At 29.1% G+C, this 21,629-nt stretch overlaps 2 protein-coding genes across 2 annotated transcripts; one reads left to right on the top strand and one right to left on the bottom strand.

Annotated features, from left to right (window-relative positions):
* Positions 1 to 659: 659 nt before the first annotated feature.
* On the bottom strand, positions 660 to 6,550 carry LOC109608794 (deoxyribodipyrimidine photo-lyase). Its single transcript, XM_020025343.2, has 4 exons — positions 5,928 to 6,550; positions 1,418 to 1,781; positions 933 to 1,367; positions 660 to 880 (listed from the first exon to the last, which is right to left on the bottom strand). Exons 1-4 carry the CDS (start codon positions 6,459 to 6,461, stop codon positions 687 to 689), a joined length of 1,527 nt encoding a protein of 508 aa, XP_019880902.1. The 5' UTR covers positions 6,462 to 6,550; the 3' UTR covers positions 660 to 686.
* A 2,001-nt stretch (positions 6,551 to 8,551) lies between these two features.
* LOC109608789 (cyclin G) lies at positions 8,552 to 21,279 on the top strand. The gene is made up of 5 exons (XM_020025337.2): positions 8,552 to 8,678; positions 8,745 to 8,935; positions 8,996 to 9,380; positions 19,972 to 20,460; positions 20,523 to 21,279. The coding sequence occupies exons 3-5, from the start codon at positions 9,105 to 9,107 to the stop codon at positions 20,730 to 20,732; spliced, it is 975 nt and encodes a 324-aa protein (XP_019880896.1). The 5' UTR covers positions 8,552 to 8,678; positions 8,745 to 8,935; positions 8,996 to 9,104; the 3' UTR covers positions 20,733 to 21,279.
* The last annotated feature ends 350 nt before the right edge of the window (positions 21,280 to 21,629 follow it).

Raw genomic sequence — 21,629 nt, 5'->3', positions numbered from 1 at the left:
ATGAGGCATGTAATAAAAAACCTCAGGACAAAGTTAATCACGTCATTAGTTCAATGTCTAGAGAGATTTAAACAGATTAAAAATATTTTCAATATGTTTTTATTAACAAAACACGCATTTTGTGGATTTAAACACTTTTTTCGATTCATTCTTGATTTATCTGTTGTTTAACACCGTAAAATGCCTCAAGGAAAACTGAAAATTATTGGCAAACTGATATTCCCAATATATGACATGGTCGAGAACGAGTTATATCCAGAAGACAAGACCTTTTTCTCATTATTTCTGCTAGATAAAATCACACATTCTCTACATGCAGGCTTCGTGCAGACGTTGGAATTACTGTAAGCTAGTCTACCACCAGAAGAAGGTTGTACGAAGACAAATTTACACTCGAAACCACCACCGCCAAAATTTGGACGAAGTACTGAATTGGAACAATGTAGCTGCCGATATTCTATTTTTTATTTTAATTAATTTTGACTTAATTTCCGAAAGAATTTTGTGATATTGTTAATGCAATTTTGTTTAATTTAAGCAGAAGATTACATTGTTTATTAAAACAGATTGATAATATATTTGTTGTAATATAAAGGCTATTGGTATTGTGATTTATGTGTGAAATAAGAACGCAACATGTTAGAAATATATAAAAATTTATTGTATAAAAAACGTTTCTTCAACATTTATTTTCTCTTCCTCTTCGCTCCTTTCTTTGTGGAATTGTTATTCTCGGGGAGTCTTCTGCCAAAACGGGCGCAATATGATTCCATATTAAACTTCTTTCTTAAACTGTAATCCACCATGTACCTAATCTTTCCAAATATTTTTCGTTCCTTCCATCCCTGATCGTGAACGCAACAGATCGACCACATTACACCTAAAACAATGCATTAATAAATCATAGAAAACTCAACCAGGAGTCGTCATACCCACAAAACCATTTGGATCTGTACCATCCAAACTATACATGTCATTCAAACACAAAGCGATTTCAATAGCCTCTTCAGGTGTTTCGGTCCATTCCAAAATTTTCTTACACCAGTACATCCTCATGTACCCGTGCATTTTACCCGTTTGGACCAGCTGAATCTGCGCAGAGTTCCACATTTCATCATGCGTCAAGGCTTTTTCAAATTGCTCTTTAGTATAGACATAAGGTCTTTCATCGGATCTGTGGTCGTTTAAGGTTTTGATGGCCCAGTCTGCTGCCCCATTAATATTATCATAGTTTGGATTGTAAAGACAATAGTTCTCGGCTAGTTCCCTCCTGACAATCAGCTCCTCTAAGAACTTGTCCACTTGTCTTTTGACGACCTCTCTTAATCTTGTTACTTCCAGAGCGACTCGCTGTGTGGATATTTGCCCTGAAACAGACCATTTCATTCATGTTTTAGTAAAAGGTTTCAACACCCACCAAAGTGGATCCAAGGAGATAAATCTGAAGTGTACTCGTTTGAAGGGTCGTTGCTTTTTATGCCATAATAATAAAGTCTGTGTTTTATAAAGTTCAATAACACTTCGACAGCACTATCTGAACCAGGCTCAGCCCAGTCGACTTCCGATACGTCCTGTAATGGCTTGTAAAATTCATATACATCATCGATGTCGACTAGATTGAGGGGCGTGCTTAGTTTTCCTGAATACTCATGGATGGATACTTCAGGAAAGCCAGTGAGGTATTCCGGTAATTTTTTCTGTATTTTCGAACGAATGCTTCTCGCCATCAGTTCCTGTTTGTCGGATGCCAGCCATGCTGGTACGATATTATGGGCGTCAACCTAAATCAAACAAAATTAATGTATTATTATGTATTATATGTTTGTAATTATTATTAATCTATCAGTCACAATTGGGTGACACCAGGGTAAAGTGCTAGTAGACTGATTAGAACTAAACGATGCTTATCAATGAAAGTATTTAATTTGGTCTAGTAAATAAATTGATTATTTTTTTTTACGTCAGACGTTTTGTCACCTTAGTATTGTTGAGTAAATTTGTTTATGGCTATCTTAAATACATAATGAATTTGTATTACTTTTACTACGTAATTTATATAAATATTTGAACATTGTACGTAGATCAAGATCAAGTACTCAATAAATTTATATTTATTTATTATTATATGTTATATACAAAACAAAAATATTAGAGCTGATTTAATTTTTAAATAAAACGTATGAATATTCAAAATGTTTGGAAATTTTATTGACAAGTTATTTTAAGTAAAATATGAGAAAATGTGGAATTTTATGGATATCAAAATAACTACAAATTTCTGAAGGATATTCGTTTTTTAAAATATATAACACCTATAAGCAATAAAAAAATGAGTGTCATTTCCAATTTTATTACAAAAATCATTTTTTAAAATATTATTGACACAAATTATATTCAAGAAGAAATGTATAATTTTATAGATATTAAAATGACAACAAATTTCTGTGAGATATTAAAAATGTCTCATGATATTTGTTTGTTAAAATATATAAATAAATAAAAAAATGAATGCGTTTAAAATTATAAAACAAAAAATATTTCCAATTTAATTTATAAATGAATTTTAATAAAATAAATAATTGTATTAGTAAAATCTAAGAAAATATAAAATATTTGTATACAGTAAAAGTAAAAAAATGTATAATTTTATAGACATTAAAATGACAACGAATTTCTGTGAGATATTAAAAATATCTCATGATATCTGTTTTTTAAAATATATAAATAATATTTTAAAATATATAAATAAATAATAAAAAATTAATGTTTTTAAAATTATAAAACAAACAATATTTCCAATTTAATTTACAAATAAAAACTAATAAAATAAATAATTGTATTAGTAAAATCTAGGAAAAATAAAAAATATTTGTATACAGTAAAAGTAAAGAAATGTATAATTTTATAGGCATTAAAATGACAACAAATTTCTGCGAGATATTAAAAATATCTAATGATATTTGTTTTTTAAAATATGTAAATATTTTAAAATATATAAATAAATAATCAAAAAAAAATAATGTTTTTAAAATTATAAAACAAAATATATTTTCAATTTAATTTAAAAAAAATTGTAACAAAATAAATAATTGTATTAGTAAAAAGAAAATAAAAAATATTTGTATATAGTAAAATTAAAGAAATGTATAATTTTATAGATATTAAAATGACAACAAATTTCTGTGAGTTATTAAAAATGACCCATGATATTTGTTTTTTAAAATATATAAATAATATTTTAAAATTATAAAACAAAAAATATTTCCAATTTAATTTAAAAATAAATTCTAATAAAATAAATAATTGTAATAGTAAAATCTAAGAAAATAAAAAATATTTGTAGAGATATTTGAAAGAACTCAATAAAATGTAATAATTTAGAAATAGTTTTTAGGAAATTTTATGACGAATGGTATTTCGTCAAATCAATAGAAATGAGTAATTTAACGGATTTTAAAACATTTTAGTTAAAACCCACCATTGTGTGGCTGACAAAGTCCTAATCAATTATTGCGTAAAATAAAAAATGAGTAACAATTCAAAAGGTATCTTAAAAGTATTTGATAAGAATTTCCGTTCCTTATAATGCGTCATAAATTTGTATTATCGTGACACTTTGGATATTCTCCGATTTCAAAACAAATTACCTGAACAAAGCTTTTGCATACTCATAGTTATTATTTTGAAATAACAATAATGATTAATTTGAAAAGTTGTTTTGTATTTACCAACTAACTGTTACATGCAACTTATATGTTTGTAAATTTTAAGCTTCGCAATTTCACAATCAAAAATGCGATATAAGTCACAATATCTTTTAAAATTGTATCAAACTTGTTTTTGTTTATACCAGCGTAACTGATATACTTAGAAATTTGTAGTTTTATAATTATTGTCTAATTTCACCTTAGAAACACAATTTCAAACCTGTTGCATGTTAATATTTTTATTTACTCTAGTATAATTCTTTTAAAATTGTACAGTGGGGTAATTAAATGTCAACTTATCAAATTTAGAACGTTATTACATTATTAATGTAATTATTCTGGTAAATTTTAAATATTTAACTAATTTTTTATGTAAATTTGTACTATAATTAAATTTTGTTTTGTTCCTCTAATTACTACAACACATTATTATTTATTATAAAATTACAATGTGGTAATTTTAAATACACTAATTTTTTTAGTTGCTTTAGTTTATTTTTCTCATCAAATACATATTTTCAGAATAAGTTTACTTTTATAATTTAATAAATTTATTGCTGTATATTATTTTTCTTGAACAATGTGGTTTTTTAGTAAAAAAGCTATATGTGCTGCAACATACCACTTGTTGAAAATATTTAAATAATTTATATTGAATAGCTCTGTTAAAGATTTGTCTTAATTTATAATTGTTTCTTTTGTGAGTAATGACACTGTACTGTTTAACGGCATAAAAAATTATAATTCAGACTTAACAAGTCCGAGAAAAAAAGTAGACATTTCTAAGAATTTAGGGCTAAATAAGTCAATCGTTTCCTGTATTATTAAAAATTTTAGAGAGTCTAGGAAACAGGTAGCTACGAAAAATGTTGGGCAGGATTGAAAAATGTACTGCGAATTTATTTACTAGTGGTCTTTTGCTTTTTATAATTATTTAATCACTGGTCGAAGAGTAAACTGTAAGAAAAATTATACTTCAGCGTTACCAAGACCGAGAGAAATCAGACGACTAAATAAGTCAATCGTTTCCTGTATTATAAAAAAATTTAGAGAAACTGGCCAATGAAAAAATCAAAAAACAATCTTATCGTCAACTGAAATTAAAGCCAACCTGGAGGAAACGAGACTTGCTGAAATTAGTACAAGGACTGTGAGGGTTCATTTGACACCAGACCTACAAGAAAAACCCTGGATCACATTCACTGGACTATAAAATAGTGGGGACGATTAGTTTTTAGTGGCGAGTTTATAAAAAACTGATGGTTCTACTTAAATTAAACATCCTACAAGGACAAAATTATACAAAAAGTTTGATTTACCCACAGTGAAATATGGTGGCAGTTCAGTTATGCTACGGGGATGCTTCAATTCTTCTGGCGTAGGCCCCCTTAGATCTGCTTATACATACATTGAAGAAAAGATGCTCTTAATTACATTAAAACGATCCCAAACACAAATCCAAAATTGTGAGGAATTGGTTAAAATACCAAAGCATCGATGTTATGTCTTCCCCATCTCAATCTTCAGGCATCAACCTATAGAAAACATGGGGGATCACATTTATAACCAAATTCGACATAAAAATTTTGTAAATTTAAATGAACTTCACACCAATTCAAGAAGTTTGGAGGAATATAAAATGTGTGAATTAGTGTTATGACTACAAATAGTAATAATGCTGAGTAGTGGAAATACGGGTACATTACACAAATAATTAATTTCCAGGGCATGTTCTGAATGCAGTGTGTCCGAGTATGTACTGGGTGGACACGAAAGAGGATAAGGAGAAGCTGATGGACTACTACAAAAAGGCACTCTCCAGAAAAGACTGTAAATATTTCAACAAGAGTGTCGGAAAGTAATATAAGATTAATTTGTAGTATAATTAAGTATTATTTTGTACCTCTAATTACTACAACACTTGGAAATTGTATTGACTATAATTTTTTATAATTAAAAGTCACTTTCAAAACATTTGTCAACGTGTGTTCATAAAATAAATTAACATGTTTTCACGTATTATTGGTAAAGAAAGTTGTTAGCATTATTTATTTAGTAACACCTTGTGTCTGGACGGTGATCTTGAAACAAATATACGTTTCATTCCTACTTCCTTGGAATTAATGATCCGCTCAGCATTGAAATATTCTGCACGTATGTTGTAATGCATTTCGGACCGTTACAAATGTTACAAAATAAACAAAATTAAAAATGGGTTACCTCTATCAAGGGCACGTCCTTTGGCAAATTCCTTATTAGATAATCCCTCCATTCAACAGGTTTCCTCAGCGGGCTAAAATCAATAACGACGCCACTAACATCGTTCTCCAAAACTACCCCAATGAAATCCTCGACGTTCGCGTTCAGAAAGTAAAAGCCCACATTTTTGCACTCGCATTGTCCCCGTAGCCATCTGAATCCCCCCATCGCGAACTCGAGCTGCCTTTTAGTGGGATACAAAGAACTAAAGTCTTTTGTCAGGACGCACACGAACAGTGGCAGTTCGTTCTGCAGTGCCAGTTTTTGACTGTACAAAAAGGCCCAGTTGTCGTCGATCCTACAGTCCCTGCTCATCAAGTAAACCACCCCGTTTTTGTGCACCAGGTCCTCGTTTAGGGATAAAATTCTACGTCTCGATACATTGAAGCAATAATACACGACCGACTTCCCCTCGCCAAGTCTGGATCTCGAAATCGATCTTAGGAATATATCCTTCGTGACGGTGTTTAAAAATCTGGACCCCGCAGATGTCATCTTAATGTAATAAACAAATATTGTTTACGTCTGTAGCGTCACATGAGCGATATAAACAAGAACCACATGAATTTCGTAACGTATGGCCAATCAGCTGCTCGACCAAGTCTGTCTACGAACGTTTAAAAGGTTGACCGTTAAATTGGCGGGCTTTAACTTCTGCCGCTCTTATTTAAAATTTTCGAGATGTATATTGTAAATGGTTAAATTATACTATTTATTTTGGTTGTAACAATAACTACGTATATTAATTGTGTAAAATCAATAGTATTGGGTGATCAAAAGTACTGAGTAATGTGATTGATTATTAATATTAATATTTTATTAGAGAATTTTTTTTTGTTGCCATTTGTTGATTTTTATAATTAATTTTCGGGTTTAAGAAATTAGTGGAGTATACATCTATTGAATAATGGCCTTATTTTGGTATAATTTCTATATATACATATTTTTAAATCTAAATATTATAGAAATGTGTTTTTGATTTTGTTTGTTAAATAATTACATTATTTATTGATTTTTCAATAGAATTCATGACGGATGAACAAATCACACCTAATTGAGTAATAAACAAGTTATTTAATAATTTTAGGTAAAATATTTATAATTTATTATATATAAATAATACTATATTATTATTCATTTTATTTTTAATATTATTTTAGTAATGAAAAAATAGACATTTTCATTGAATTTTTATCTTCTAAACTAAATTAATTAAAAATGAATTTTTAAATTCTAAAATGTTAATAAAAATTAGGCGATTTTCTAATTTATTATTTAAATTATGAATTAATAAAACCTTTCTTATATAATTATTTATTTTAAATCTATTTTATATGATACAATAAATCAATTAAAAATAAATTTTTAAATTCTAAATTATTAATAAAAATCAAGTGAACTTTTTATTTTAAATTTATTTAAACTATTTCATATGATACAATAAATTAATTAAAATTAAAATTTTAAATTATTAATAAACATCAAATGAACTTTTTAATTTTTGATACAATAAATTAAAATATTAATAAAAATTAGGTTAATTTTTAATTTGTTATTAAAATTATGAATTAATAAAAACTGTTATTATATAATTGTTTATTGTTTTAAATATATTTTATGTGAAACAATAAATTAATTAAAATAAATTTTTAAATTCTAAAATATTAATAAAAATCAACTTTTTAATTTATTACTTAAATTAGAAATAATAAAAATTTTCTTATAATATTATTTATCAATTTACGTATATTTTAGGTGATACAATTAGATGAATTTTTATTTATTTCTTAAATTATATATTAATAAAAATGAATTATTATATAATTGCTCATTGTATTTTATGTGATACAATAAATTAATTAAAAATAAATTTGAAAAATTTAAAATATTAGTAAAAATTAGGTGAATATTTTAATTTATTATTTAACTTATGAAATAATAAAACTTTACTGAAATGAAAATTAATTAAAAATTAATTAAAAATTTTAATTTCTAAAATATTAATTAATACGTAATATTATCTATTTTTATTTATAAATTAAAGTATATATTTTTAAATATTTGTTTTAATTCAATTTCTGTTATTGGACATCTTTTTTTAAATAATCACAGAAATTAGTACAATTCAGGTGTTGATTAAATTACGTAATAAAAATTTTGAACAGTTTGCAAATTTATCTGTATGTTTAAGTTATTATTCAACAATATGTAATAATGCCTTCGTAATTTAAAACTCAAACACGTTAGGTAGTTTAAAATTACAAACATAATTTATATTTTTGAAGCGTATTTAAGATTTTATAGTTACCAAAGAAGCTTTTTAGTATTTTAACACCATATTATTTAAATTAATTAACGCAACAATTATTTAAAAATAAAAATATTTTTTTAGCAATTTTTAGGATCGAAAATTTTTCTAGATTAATATAAATTAAAAAAATCTAAAAATAAATTGAGGAACATTCGAGAACATTGCCAAAATTCCGATCGAAACAATCGCTACAATTTAAAAATCGTTGTACAACGGTGGTGGGGGCAAATTCGAGGCATCCTTCCCAAACCGATCCAAACAAAGAAAATGGGTCATTGCTAACTTCATTGTTGTAGTGTGTGTTCTTTGTTCGTCTCGTACGCTCGTCCCTCCCGTTTAAACAGTCAAACGGGCCTTAAACGTGATCGCAAATATGCTGTGAACAGTCTGTGATAACAAAGGTACACGATCAACAATTGTTTAGCGAATTCGAACGTTTTTATTTTCAAATCTTCGTGTGTTTACAGTGAAGTTAGAAGTCAAACGTCGAGGCTGCCAAAACAACGGAACGAAACACGGATCGGCTGATGTAAGACTGGCCAGTCCATTGTGTCACTTGTCATTCGCATTTCGTAAGTGGTTTGTGTAACTTCTACAAAATACGAAGATTTGTAGTAAGAAAAAGCAGCAGAGATAACGAAAAAACAAGAGCATCCGGGTAAGGAATAGAATCAATTGTTTAAACAAGAAAACAACATTCTATTTGAAACTTTAACAGGTTTTAGGCCTGCTCCTCTATTTGCTTTAACCGATTTTTGAATAAAAAAACGGTATTGGGTATGGTAAAGTGCATCAATTGACCAAACTAAGGGACAAATCACTAGACTATGGACCAAGATAGCAAAAATGGGAGCCGGCCTACACCGGATGCTATTAACATGAAATATCTGGCATTTAAACTCGAAGAAGCTCTTGCTGCTGAACAATCCAACAAACCAAACTTACTACTAATCGAAGAAGACCGAAAGCCATGGGAAGTAACCATTGAATCTAGGGATGGTGCAGTACATATATTGAGGTTTCTTAGAATTTGGTTTGATTTACCGTCTACAGTATTTTTCAATGCAGTCCTATGTTTGGACAAGTTCCTTGCACGAATGAAGGTGAGTACTTTTCTTTTTTTGTTCTAATCACTTTGCTTTTTGCCTTGAACCACATTAGTATCTGGTTTGCTTTGATAAGGTGCTTTAACTCGTAAAAAACGTCAAAAAACTACGAATTTTCTGTACCAAAATTCAAGGACAGTCAGTGTTGCTAGGTGGTGTGGCTGGCTTAGGGTGTAATCAGTTAAAACTCACGCAATACGACGTTTAACAATAATTATTAGGCCGAATTATTGTCCAATTGGACTAAAATTCGGGTGTACGTCTATATCGGTTCAGACAAGTCGCAGCTTGTCTGGAAATCAGATAACCTTGAGTCGATGATTCAAAATTCCGCTTTGAACAGTTATGGTAGCGAGTGATGCGATAAAATTTAATCGCCTAACCATTGTGAATTTAAATTTGTAATTATATAAAAAGGGTTTTAAAAAAATATGATTGATTTACGTTTGAAATTGGAACGGGTATTAATTATTCAATATAAAATGATTTAATTACCTAAGTCAACAATTAAATCAGATATTTATTTACTTTATCATATAATTTTTAAGTCTAATTTATTATTTAAGGTATAATGGGGTAGAATTTAAGGGTTTAATGTGTCTACAATTATACATTTACATTCTGGCTTACCATATACAGAGTTAATTATTATATTTTACACCCATATTATTTTTTTAATATCATAGACACAAAAGGAAGTCTTAAATTTTTCTTGTAATATTTCTAAATTTTATGTAATATATTTAAAAATTCAGTGGAGTGTGTTGGCCACAATATATACAGGGTTGTTTGTTATATTTTGATCCTTCTATTATTTATTTCTATAATTTAATTAGTTCTAATTTAAGTTTACATTATTATTTATTTTTTTAAGTCTTAAAACGTTGTGAATTAAGGGTATAATTAGTTAAAATTCATGGAAAACGTTATTTAACAAGGCAAAAATGTTGAATTCTAGGTAAATTTTGGGTCGGTTACTTTATTTCACTTCAAACACGTCCAAGCTTGTCAGAAATTCAGGTAACCTTGGCTGTGTGAATAAAAATTCCTCACTGTACCGTTATGCTTGCAAATTAAACATAATATTATTGTGAATTTAAATTTCTAATTAAATAAAGAGTTTTAAAAATATTAAATGTTTTGAAAGTGAAAACGGGAACGAGTATTAAGGCGTCAATTTCGCTGTAATCGTGTTAATTTATTCTTAATTAGGATATTTAAATGTGATACCTACACTATTAAGTAAAGTCTTACAGTTCTTACATGGTTAATTGGTGGTCTGGTATCAGTGGTTATCATAATTTGTTTCTTCCTGGCTAATATGTTTTAATTTTGTTACAAATTAACTGTTCCCATAAAACTAATCATAGTTTTTAATAGAATAAGACAAAGTATTAACTATTTAAAGGTGTTGTTGTAACTGTAAAATGTTATAAATGTCAAGTATTATGTTAATAGAACATTTTTATAGTCGATTACTAAAGTATATTAACCTTTCACCTTATAGAGTGACAAAAATGCGTAGGAAACTGAATAAAATGGACAAAATTACAATTTTTTAATCACTTTTTTCCTGTTTAACATGTTCCACCATTTAACCTATGAAACAAATATTCCATGACGGTTTTATTTGATTCAGTATATCACTGAATGAAAGAATTTTATAATCGATTAAATGTGGATTAACCTTTCACCTCGTGCAGACCGATGATAGTTCTTTAAACAGCACAATGAACGAATTACGTGGCAAAAAATTCCGTGAAATCCCACAGGAACTGGGAATTGTTTTTTCACAATGAATTTCGCAATGATAATTCAGCCAAACGATACACTAACCCATTGGCCGAATTTATTTTTAAAATACTACAACACTCGGTAATATTTCAGTAACAGCTCGTTAAAATAAGCGGGGTGAGTAACCTAGGCGATAAAAAAATATGCACATATTCGTGCCAGAATAAATACAATTCACTGCACCGTCGATAATTTCGTATTTGCATTTCGTTGTCGGGTTCTTAAGCCGTTTCGGGACAAAGAACTTGCACAGATGTAGTATTTTAATTATGCTTGGAAAGTTTAACGACAAAATGGGTCTGTTAGCCGTTCCATGTACTAAATAACGAACCATAATAATAATAATAATAATAAGAAATGGTAAGAGCGGCGAAACTGTTTTCCAAAGCCACAGTCGTAGTTACGTGTATGTTTTATGTCATTACGCACGTTGTGTAATTAAGTGGCGACGAAAACAATTTATCTATCAGTGTGCAGGTTTGTCTGTTCTGGTGATAGACACGTAACACGGACGACAAATGTTTATACAGAAGATACGGCCATAGTTTGGCCCCCTCTGTTATTTATTTTATTATAAGAGAATCAAATAAAATATAGTAAATAGTACTTGTGGACTAAATTCTAATAGAATACACTAAAAAACTAGTGGAGCGTATTGGCTAACAGATATTGGGTTGTTTATTATATTTTGCCCTCCCCCCATTATTTATTTTAATATAAGAGACACTAAAAGGAGTTGTAAATAATTCTGGTAATATTTCTAATTTTTTTTGAAATATGTTTAAAAATTCAGTAGAGTGTGTTGGGCACTAGATACAGGGTTGTTTATTATACTTTGGCCCCCCTATTATTTATTTTAATATAAGATACCCTAAAAGGAGGCGTAAATAATTCTGGTAATATTTCTAAATTTTTATGAAATATATTTAAAAATTCATTAGAGTGTGTTGGGTACCAGATACAGGGTTGTTTATTATACTTTGACCCCCCTATTATTTATTTTAATATAAGAGACACTAAAAGGAGTCGTAAATAATTCTGGTAATATTTTTAAATTTTTTTGAAACATATTTAAAAATTCAGTGAGTATGTTGGGTACCAGATACAGGGTTGTTTATTATACTTTGACCCCCCTATTATTTATTTTAATATAAGAGACACTAAACGGAGTCGTAAATAATTCTGGTAATATGTTTAAATTTTTTTGAAACATATTTAAAAATTCAGTGAGTATGTTGGGTACCAGATACAGGGTTGTTTATTATACTTTGGCCCCCCTATTATTTATTTTAATATAAGAGACACTAAAAGGAGTCGTAAATAATTCTGGTAATATTTCTAAATTTTTTTGAAATATATTTAAAAATTCAGTAGTCTGTTGGGCACTAGATAAAGGGTTGTTTATTATACTTTGGCCCCCCCTATTAATTATTTTAATATAAGAGGCAGTCGTAAATAATTCTAGTAATATTTCTAAATTTTTATGTAATATATTTAAAAATCCAGTGGTGTGTAGTGGGTACTATATACAGGGTTGTTTAGTATATTAGTATTTTCTTTTTTTAATAGACATGTCAAAAATAGAGACATACATCATGTAACCAGAGATAGCAACAGGTCCTATAAAAAATGGCATAATACACAGAGGGTTTTATCTCTTATAATAAATTAAATAACAAGGGATCAAAATCTAACCAAGGACCCTTCACAAAGGATCGATTAAACAAAGGTGTAACCGGTAACTTTTAACAGAATTAAGCCTAAAAAAGCTGTCGTCAAGCGGGTAACTCAACCCCGTTTCACCTTTATGCAAATAGTTATATTGACCCAACACCATATGGCAGATGACGTAAAAGGTACCACTTTGTAGGGGATCGCAGGCAAGACGGCAGCTGCTTGGCGAAAAGACTAAATAATTACGGCGGTAAAAATAAACGGGAGTTGACCGTGCGTCGTTGAACCAATCTTATCGTTTTCCGTTTTTTATTTCATTTGCGGCGATATCGACGCGAATTACGACGCATTAAGTAATTGGTTTATCGCATATTGTGTTTTCATTAATCGACGGTTTTATTTCACTAATTGCGCAACACAAGACCGTTTTTTGTTGTTGGTAAACGGAGTAAAACACCAAATCGCTCTTGCGTTTCGTAAACGGGTTGCGCCACTGGAGTGTTGGTATTTTTTTTTGTTAAAAAGAAGTCGTTTGTATGCAACGCAGCAAGGCGGCGCGTGTCCAGTACGTGCTTGTGTCCTCCAGCTGTGCCGCCAACACTCGAAAAACTGTTTGACCCCGCCTATGATAATCTTGTCCTAATTAACTGGCGGTTTTAATCCCGGGGAAATATATATATCTGGTGGATTCTTTGGACGAGATGGAACATCTGGACAAACGACTATTTTAAGGTTCTGCGTCTTTGTCAGTTGCGAAAATTTTTGTTTTCAATGTTTATTTTTATTTTGACGGCCAACTTTATTGTGAATCGTGGAAATAGTTTCAAAATTTTATCAAATCTTTGGTGAATTGATTTCTTTGGAAAAGTATTAAAAATTATAAAATTGGGACTAAAATACACAAAAAATTATGAAAATTTCTGAATGGTTATTTTAGTTACAAATCTTTGGTGAATTGACTATTTAAAAAAAACATAAAAAATTATAAAATTTTCACCAAAATACACAAAAACTTATGAATGGTGGGAAACCTACTAATAAATATATTTCTTTCATGCAAGTCAATTTGATTTTACCTTCAAAAGTTGAAGCCAAAACCATATTTGAAGTTAAACTATAACATTAAAAAATAAAATTTAATACCCTGTATTTATATCAATTTATATACTTAAGCAAATTCAGTTATTTTGATTTTTTTCTGTAAGAAATCAGTGCACTTCTTTCGTTAATAAGTTTTCAGATATATTTATACCTAAAGTTAATAAAATATAGACTCAAATGTCGAATTGCTTAATTATTATCATTTGGTTGGTTATTTAATTTATAAATCTTTGGTATATTGGCTTTTTGGAAATAGTATAAAAATATAAAATTGCGACTAAAATATACAAAAAATTATGAAAAATTCTGAATGGTGGGACCCTTACTAATAAATATATTTCTTTCATGCAAGTCAATTTGATTTTACCTTCAAATGTTGATGTCAAAACCGTATTTGAAGCTAAACTATAAAATTAAAAAATAAAATTTAATACTCTATATTTATATCAATTTATATACTAAACCAAATTCAGTTATTTTGATTTTTTTTCTGTAAGAAACCACTGCAATTCTTTCGTTAACAAATTTTCAGATATATTTATACCTAAAGTTAATAAAATATAGACTCAAATGTTGAATTGCTTAATTATTATCATTTGGTTATTTTATTTATAAATTTTTGGTATATTGGCTTTTTGGAAATAGTATAAAAATATAAAATATCGGCTAAAATATACAAAAAATTATGAAAATTTCTGAATAGTGGGATCCCTACTAATAAATATATTTCTTTCATGCAAGTCAGTTTGATTTTACCTTCAAAAGTTGATGTCAAAACCGTATTTGATGTTAAACTATAAAATTAAAAAATAAAATTTAGTACCCTATATTTATATCAATTTATATACTAAAGCAAATTCAGTTATTTTGATTTTTTTCTGTAAGAAACCAGTGCAATTCTTTCGTTAACAAATTTTCAGATATATTTATATCTAAAGTTAATAAAATATAGACTCAAATGTTGAATTGCTTAATATTATCATTTGGTTATTTTATTTATAAATCTTTGGTATATTGGCTTTTTTGAAATAGTATAAAAATATAAAATTGCGACTAAAATATACCAAAAATTATGAAAATTTCTGAATGGTGGGACCCCTACTAATAAATATATTTCTTTCATGCAAGTCAGTTTGATTTTACCTTCAAAAGTTGATGTCAAAAACGTATTTGAAGTTAAACTATAAAATTAAAAAATAAAATTTAATACTTGTATTTATATCAATTTATATATTAAAGCAAATTCAATTATCTTGATTTTTTTCTGTAGAAAATCAGTGCAAATCTTCCCTTAAGAAATTTCTAAATAATATTTACACCTAAAGTTAATAAAATTTAGGCTTAAATGTCGAATTGCTTAATTATTAGTATTTGGTTATTTTACTTATAAATCTTTGGTGAATTGGCTTTTTTGAAAAAGTATAGAAAATTATAAAATTTAGATTAAAATACACAAAAAATATGAAAATTTTTGATTGGTGGGACCCATACCATAATATATTTCATGTATCTAAGTCAATTTGACTTTACTTACAGAAAGTAAGAAATTAGTGGTGGTACTTTTTCCTTAAGAAATTATCTTATCTTATCTTCGATAGACTGACTCGTGAAAAATCATCAAAAATTATAAAGTAAGAATAAATAATGTAAAAAGTGAATTCAAATAAACCATAACCAAAAAAGGAAATTACTTTTTCCGGCACTTAACGAAAAGAGTACGCACGAGCACCATCCGACGTACCCCACTTACACAACACGAAACGGGGACAATATTCGTAATCGGACAAACAAAACGCGCCAAACATTGACACGTCCGTTTAAGGAAAATCGGATTCGAAAGTTTTATGCTAATATCCGATCGGCACATTGTTTTTCAGACACGTGGATTTTCTAACGTAACTGTGGCCGATGTAACTGTAAATCGAAACTATGGCGTCGCATTTGCGATTTTTTTTCACACTTCGTACGCATCCCGTTTGCGTTTTGGACGAGGAGGTTACGCAAAAATGTATTTTTAGAACACTCCACGGATATTTTTGTTGATCATTTTTGAGTTGGGAATGTGTGAATTAGTTTTAATATTGACATGGCAATTTTTTGTTTTGTTGATAGTGGTATTAAATAATGATTAATCATTGTTGTTATCTGCATCAGTAATTAATAACTAGTTAATCATGTTATTTTAAATACTTTTAGTTCATTACGGCGTAATAATAATAATAATATACATAAACAATGAATTATCTTTGTTATCTATATTACTAGTAAATGACTACTCCATTATGTATCCCAAGAAAATAATTTTAATTTATTATATGACAAAGTACAATTAATAATAATGTATCAAAAATAAGATAAATTTAATTTTCCTTAATAGAATTAGTAAATTGTTTGTGTGCGTAAAAACAGTTACTATTTATTGTATTGATACCACTTTTCAACACGTGTTAGTCAACAAGTTACTAAATTTATTTACATACAATGAACAAAGTACAAAAATTTAAATTAAAACGTAATTTTCAATAGGTTGGTCCCTAATGTCAACAGAAAGTTTTTATACCTAAAACATGAAAATTTGGAACCAATAATGAAGTTCCTCCTGAAAAAAACACAGCTCCTCAAATTTTAATTTTAAAGATTGTTTTTTACTCATATTTCCGTAACCTTTGGTTCAGTCGTGTTTAAATTTGGTATGTATTCTAAAATATGTGCCTAAAATTCAATGTAACAAACTTTTTCCATATTGTTACAGTGGTGTAGATTTTGGGGGTTTGTTCCTCTTTTTCTCTCCCTTTTTCTACACCACTGAATATATTTTAAAACCATTAAACTTTTTATATTTTTTGCATTATTTAGAAGAAAAAGGTGCTCTTGATTAATTTTGATTAGCACAGCCGTTCTTGAGGTATATCAGATTTAATGTTCACTTTAATTTTCCTCAAACTTTAAAACTGAAATATATTAAAAACGGCTGGGATAATCAATATTAATTAAGAGTATCTTTTTTCTTCTAAATTGTGCAAAGAATAAGAAACATTTAATAGTTTTAAAAATATTCAGTGGCGTAGAAAATGTGACGACTAAAAGAGGGGAACCCCTCATAATCTACACCACTGTAAAAATATAAAAAAGTTTATTTATATTGAATTATAGATACATATTTTAGGATAATGCATACCAAATATAAACACAATTGGACCAAAGGTTAGGGAAATATGAGTAAAAACAAATTATGAAATTTGAATTTCAGGGGCTGTATTTTCTTCAGAAAAAACTTTAGAAAGAAATTTTATTTAGATTGGACGTGTTCTAACTGCTCCCAAACTTTAACCACTTATTACAGAAACACTTTGTACATAGGAGAAAACCTTTGGTTTAAAGATAAAAACTCAAAACACTTTTTCCGGTAACCGGCGTTAGTTTGGCGGGCGTGACACGCCGCACGGATCCGGCGAACGTGAAACCGAATATCGAAAGTACACTCGATCATTCATTTATCATTTTTTTTTTCCCTCTTCTGTTACAAAATAACGCAACGATCGCGTTATAAAAGTGCCATTCGCGGGATCAACGACATCGGCCCGTTCCTTCCACCTTTCTTTGTTTCTTCTGGGTTGAATGACTCAGCATCGTCGAATCGGGTCTGTTTCAATAAAAATCGGGTTGTCGGATGTCGCGATTTGCATGTTTCGGGTTCGCGGAGCCAGTTTTGCCTTTGCGTTTTGTGGGCGACCAAAAAATTAATCGGAACCATCGGGTACCAGTTTTAGTCACAATCGGACTGGACGGCCAGTTAAAAATAGACGTGACTGTTTTCACGGCCGCCGATACTTCTTTCCCGGTAAACAAAACACTGCGAGAGGATATTTGATAGTAAACATTGGAGTAAAAATAAAATTATATTTTATTGGAGGACATTTACATAGTGGTTGGCTACGTGGACAAGCCCTCCTTGAACCAGGCGGTGTAAACAATTTAATTAATTATTGATCGAAGTCACCTTTAAACTTTTACGTTGGGAATTTAAATAGTCGTCACTAGTTATTATTTTTCTTCGTTAAATTTTGTATAAATAATTGTAATTTCGTTGTCAGACTACATCTCAATGAATTTTGATTATACAACCTATCCTTGAATTTTGTTAACACACTATTGTAAATTACTTTAGAAACCGTTCTGTAGTAAAACTTAGGCAAGCGTAGTTGTAATTTGCATTGAACACGGACGCAAAATATTTGAAATGATTACTACATAATCTAATTATACCAGTTTAAAGGCTCTTGAGCAAAATTTTCAGTAGATTTCAAAAATTCTGATGTTTTTTTTTATTAAATATTTTATAGGATACTTCATGAGTGGATTTAATTCAAACTTTGTCCAGTCAGTATATAAAACATATTTTAATATTCTATACATTTTTTCCTTCTTTTTTTTGTCACACATCTTGAAAACGACTGAGATACTCTCATATTAGTCCAATTTGCCTAAAGAAATATCACATTTAAATGTATTTACGTTTTGCGCCACTATTTAACAATACTCTGTATAGTAAAAATTTATTCTTTCTTCTTAGGACTTCATTGAATAACTCACTTTTTGTGAGAAGAAAGAAACATTACACTCCAGAGAAGAGGAAAATAATAATTAACATGATCCATCAAGGTCTAAATATTGCTGACATCTCTAAAAACTTAAGATGCTCCCTAAAAATGGTTTACAAAGTAATTAACAAACATGAAACTACACACTCAAAGGAAAATACATTGCAACGGTGAATTCATTCGTATAAACCAGTATTATTATTTTATATTACAAAAAAACAAATGATAACGACCACAGATTAGAAAAAGTGATGTTGTTTCCTTCTGCATCTAACGGAGATGATTGTAGCATCATTAAACGAGTTCAATTAGATAATGACAGTGGCTTGTGACAATGATACTCTCAACCAGGCGGCCTCATTCGAATAAAACTAATGAAAGTGCTTTTTTAGAAACAAATATATGTAATTCTATCCGGTTATTTAAATATTCCACTGCGTAGTTTGTTATTTAAATTGCCAAAATCATACTACGTTTTTATGTAACTTCGCAGATAATATCGATTCACGTCGTGTTTAAAAGATCCAGTCAATATTTATTTAATAATCTCCTAAATTTGTTTGTTAACGGAAAACGTACATGATATAACAGAGTGATAATTAAATTTATAGATGTAATTAATAAATATGTAATTTTAATTAGTACAGAACAAGTTTTATCTAATGTTTTGAAATCTCGTCACTGACCTATCTATACTACACAAAGTCCCTTAATTATTTACGTAGTGTTAAAGTCCATGTAGTAAGAACATTTCTTAAACAAATTTTATCTGTGTTATCTGTTTAATCTATAACTCAAATGTGTACTTAAAATACGGACATAAACTCGTGTTTTAACAGAGTATGTGTAGCCTGTTGTAAACTTAAATATTCGAATAAGACTGTCGTAAAAGTTACTCTATATTATATATTTTATGTACGTCCTTAACTTGATTTTTATTTCATATTCTTGTCTCTCAATAAACCTCTTTCAGTCTCACATGATTTACACGCAGAGAAATGGCACACAGTTTAAAATTAAACATTTTGTAAGGTATTTAAATAATAATTAACGAGAAATATCAAGGTCTAAATATTGCTGACGTCGTTTAAAGCTTAAGATGCTGCTGAAAATGGTTTATAATGTTAATAAAGTTTGAAAATATAACAAGAAAACGTCCTAGCAGGAATTCAACTCCTTATATAGTAAGACAAACTGGAAGAATCAGTAAACGAAATCCTTTCTTGTCTTCTAGGCAAATAAAAATGAATTAATTAATGAATTCTCGATTAAAACACTAAAAGCTATCAAATTTAGATTAATTGTTGTAATTAATTGAAGAGTCGTGGATTTTTTTAATATCCCTGACCCCCAATACCCCTAATAACGATATGTCTTGGCTATTGTACATGAAAGTAATATCGTGTTGTCCTTTCCAGGTACAAGAAAGATATTTGAAATGCCTAACAATCAGCTGCTTTTACGTGGCGGCGACCAAACAGGGTTTCAAACTGAACAAGCACCAGCTCGTGACTGTTTCTCAGAGCAAATGTTCCGAGAAAGATATGTTACGGATGGCGGACATCGTACAGCAAAAACTGAAACTGGAGAACACGGAGAAAACGGCCACTTCGGCTGAGTTTTTGGACATCTACGTCGAAGTGTTGGCATTGCTCAACAACATGTGGGACGAGCCGATACTGTTCCTCAGCAAGATGCTCAACAAGGAGATACTACAGACAAGACTGGAGGTACTGATGACAGACAAGTCGTGTGCGTTCTATCGACCGTCGATGCTGGCATTGGCTCTGATACAGATCGAGATCGAGAGGCACCTGAACATGAGCCTGCTCGAGAACTCGGTCAGTTTCCTGCAGAAATTGTTGCAAGTTTTTGCCCTGATCGGTGAAATCCAAAACACATGTCAGGTAAGACGGTTTGTCGACTGTGAAATTTAAACTGACTCTAATGGTTTTTGTTTTTGTTACAGGTAAAACCTTGCGAAATGGTGAACTGCATGAGTAGCGTCAGTAGTATTTTGCAAGAGTATGATAACCAGGAGAAGGCGAAGCACTCCCAGAATCTGTTGTGGCGTTTTTCATCGTCCACTTATGCACTGTGCAATAAATACAGAACCCACAGAAACTCTCATTATATTTTAGACACCATTGAGGAACAACTACCAGTGACTTATCATTAATGCAGGATGTGTTCCTTTATCATCTATCAATCACACATATACTTTACTGATTGTCTTTTTAAATGATGTAAGCACCTTATATTTTTAGAATGTAGAAATTTATATTTATGAGTTGTGTATAAATATTATTTATTTTTTATGAAGATTTATGAATGTATGTGATAAAATTAACTTTTGCCATTGAATGTTTTAAATTGTCGTTGAGTAGAGGAATTTCTATGTTTTAAAAATTAATTTATTCCTTGTACAAAGTACAAAAAAATTTACAAAATAATATATTTATACAAAAAAAATATTAAAAACGATGAAACTGATAAAAAAATCATAAAAGGTAAATTTGAAAAAAATGCACCTATTGTATGTATTTTTTTGTGCTTATGTCGTTATTATTTATTAAATTAAAGTGATCTGCTCATTAATGTCATCACACCCTGTACATATATGATTAATTTTATTTAAACTAGTCGTTACTTTCTGTTACCATAAAATGGCACTTATTTAAAAATCATGTTTTATAAAATTCTCAAATAAACATTTCTTTTTTTAACATGTGACTTTTAATTGTTAATATCAACTAATTTTCAGGCACGTGGACTTGTAAGGAAACGCGTAAAAATCATCATTCCAAATGTTATATAATTAATTTATTTGTTGTTATGTAATTAATTCATTAATTCTCTGTGAATTTTAAATTGAAATTAAATCTTTTTTAATGATTTGCATAGATAGAAAGTGTTTTTTTGTTTTATTGACTAACTAAACTGGGCACTTCCGCAGGTTTCACCCACAGAACACCTTCGTATAGTAGGCAACCCAGTTTACTAGTTTCAGAGTGTTGTGTACTTAGCGCTTGTATCGACAGATGGCATTGCATGTACCAACAATTACTTTTTTGAA

Source organism: Aethina tumida, chromosome 1 (assembly GCF_024364675.1).
Source record: "Aethina tumida isolate Nest 87 chromosome 1, icAetTumi1.1, whole genome shotgun sequence".
NCBI classification, from domain to species: domain Eukaryota; kingdom Metazoa; phylum Arthropoda; class Insecta; order Coleoptera; family Nitidulidae; genus Aethina; species Aethina tumida.
This window is presented reverse-complemented; position numbering and strand designations above follow the sequence as displayed.

Bases quoted from the DNA above. Each gene is read 5' to 3' on its own strand.
- LOC109608794 (XM_020025343.2), bottom strand. From the start codon at position 6,461: ATGACATCTGCGGGGTCCAGATTTTTAAACACCGTCACGAAGGATATA. The intron at 1,782-5,927 runs GTAACCCATTTT...TGTTTGATTTAG, and splicing joins AGGACGTGCCCTTGATAGAG to GTTGACGCCCATAATATCGT. The intron at 1,368-1,417 runs GTGGGTGTTGAA...GGTCTGTTTCAG, and splicing joins ATCTCCTTGGATCCACTTTG to GGCAAATATCCACACAGCGA.
- LOC109608789 (XM_020025337.2), top strand. From the start codon at position 9,105: ATGGACCAAGATAGCAAAAATGGGAGCCGGCCTACACCGGATGCTATT. The intron at 9,381-19,971 runs GTGAGTACTTTT...TGTCCTTTCCAG, and splicing joins AGTTCCTTGCACGAATGAAG to GTACAAGAAAGATATTTGAA. The intron at 20,461-20,522 runs GTAAGACGGTTT...TTTTTGTTACAG, and splicing joins AAATCCAAAACACATGTCAG to GTAAAACCTTGCGAAATGGT.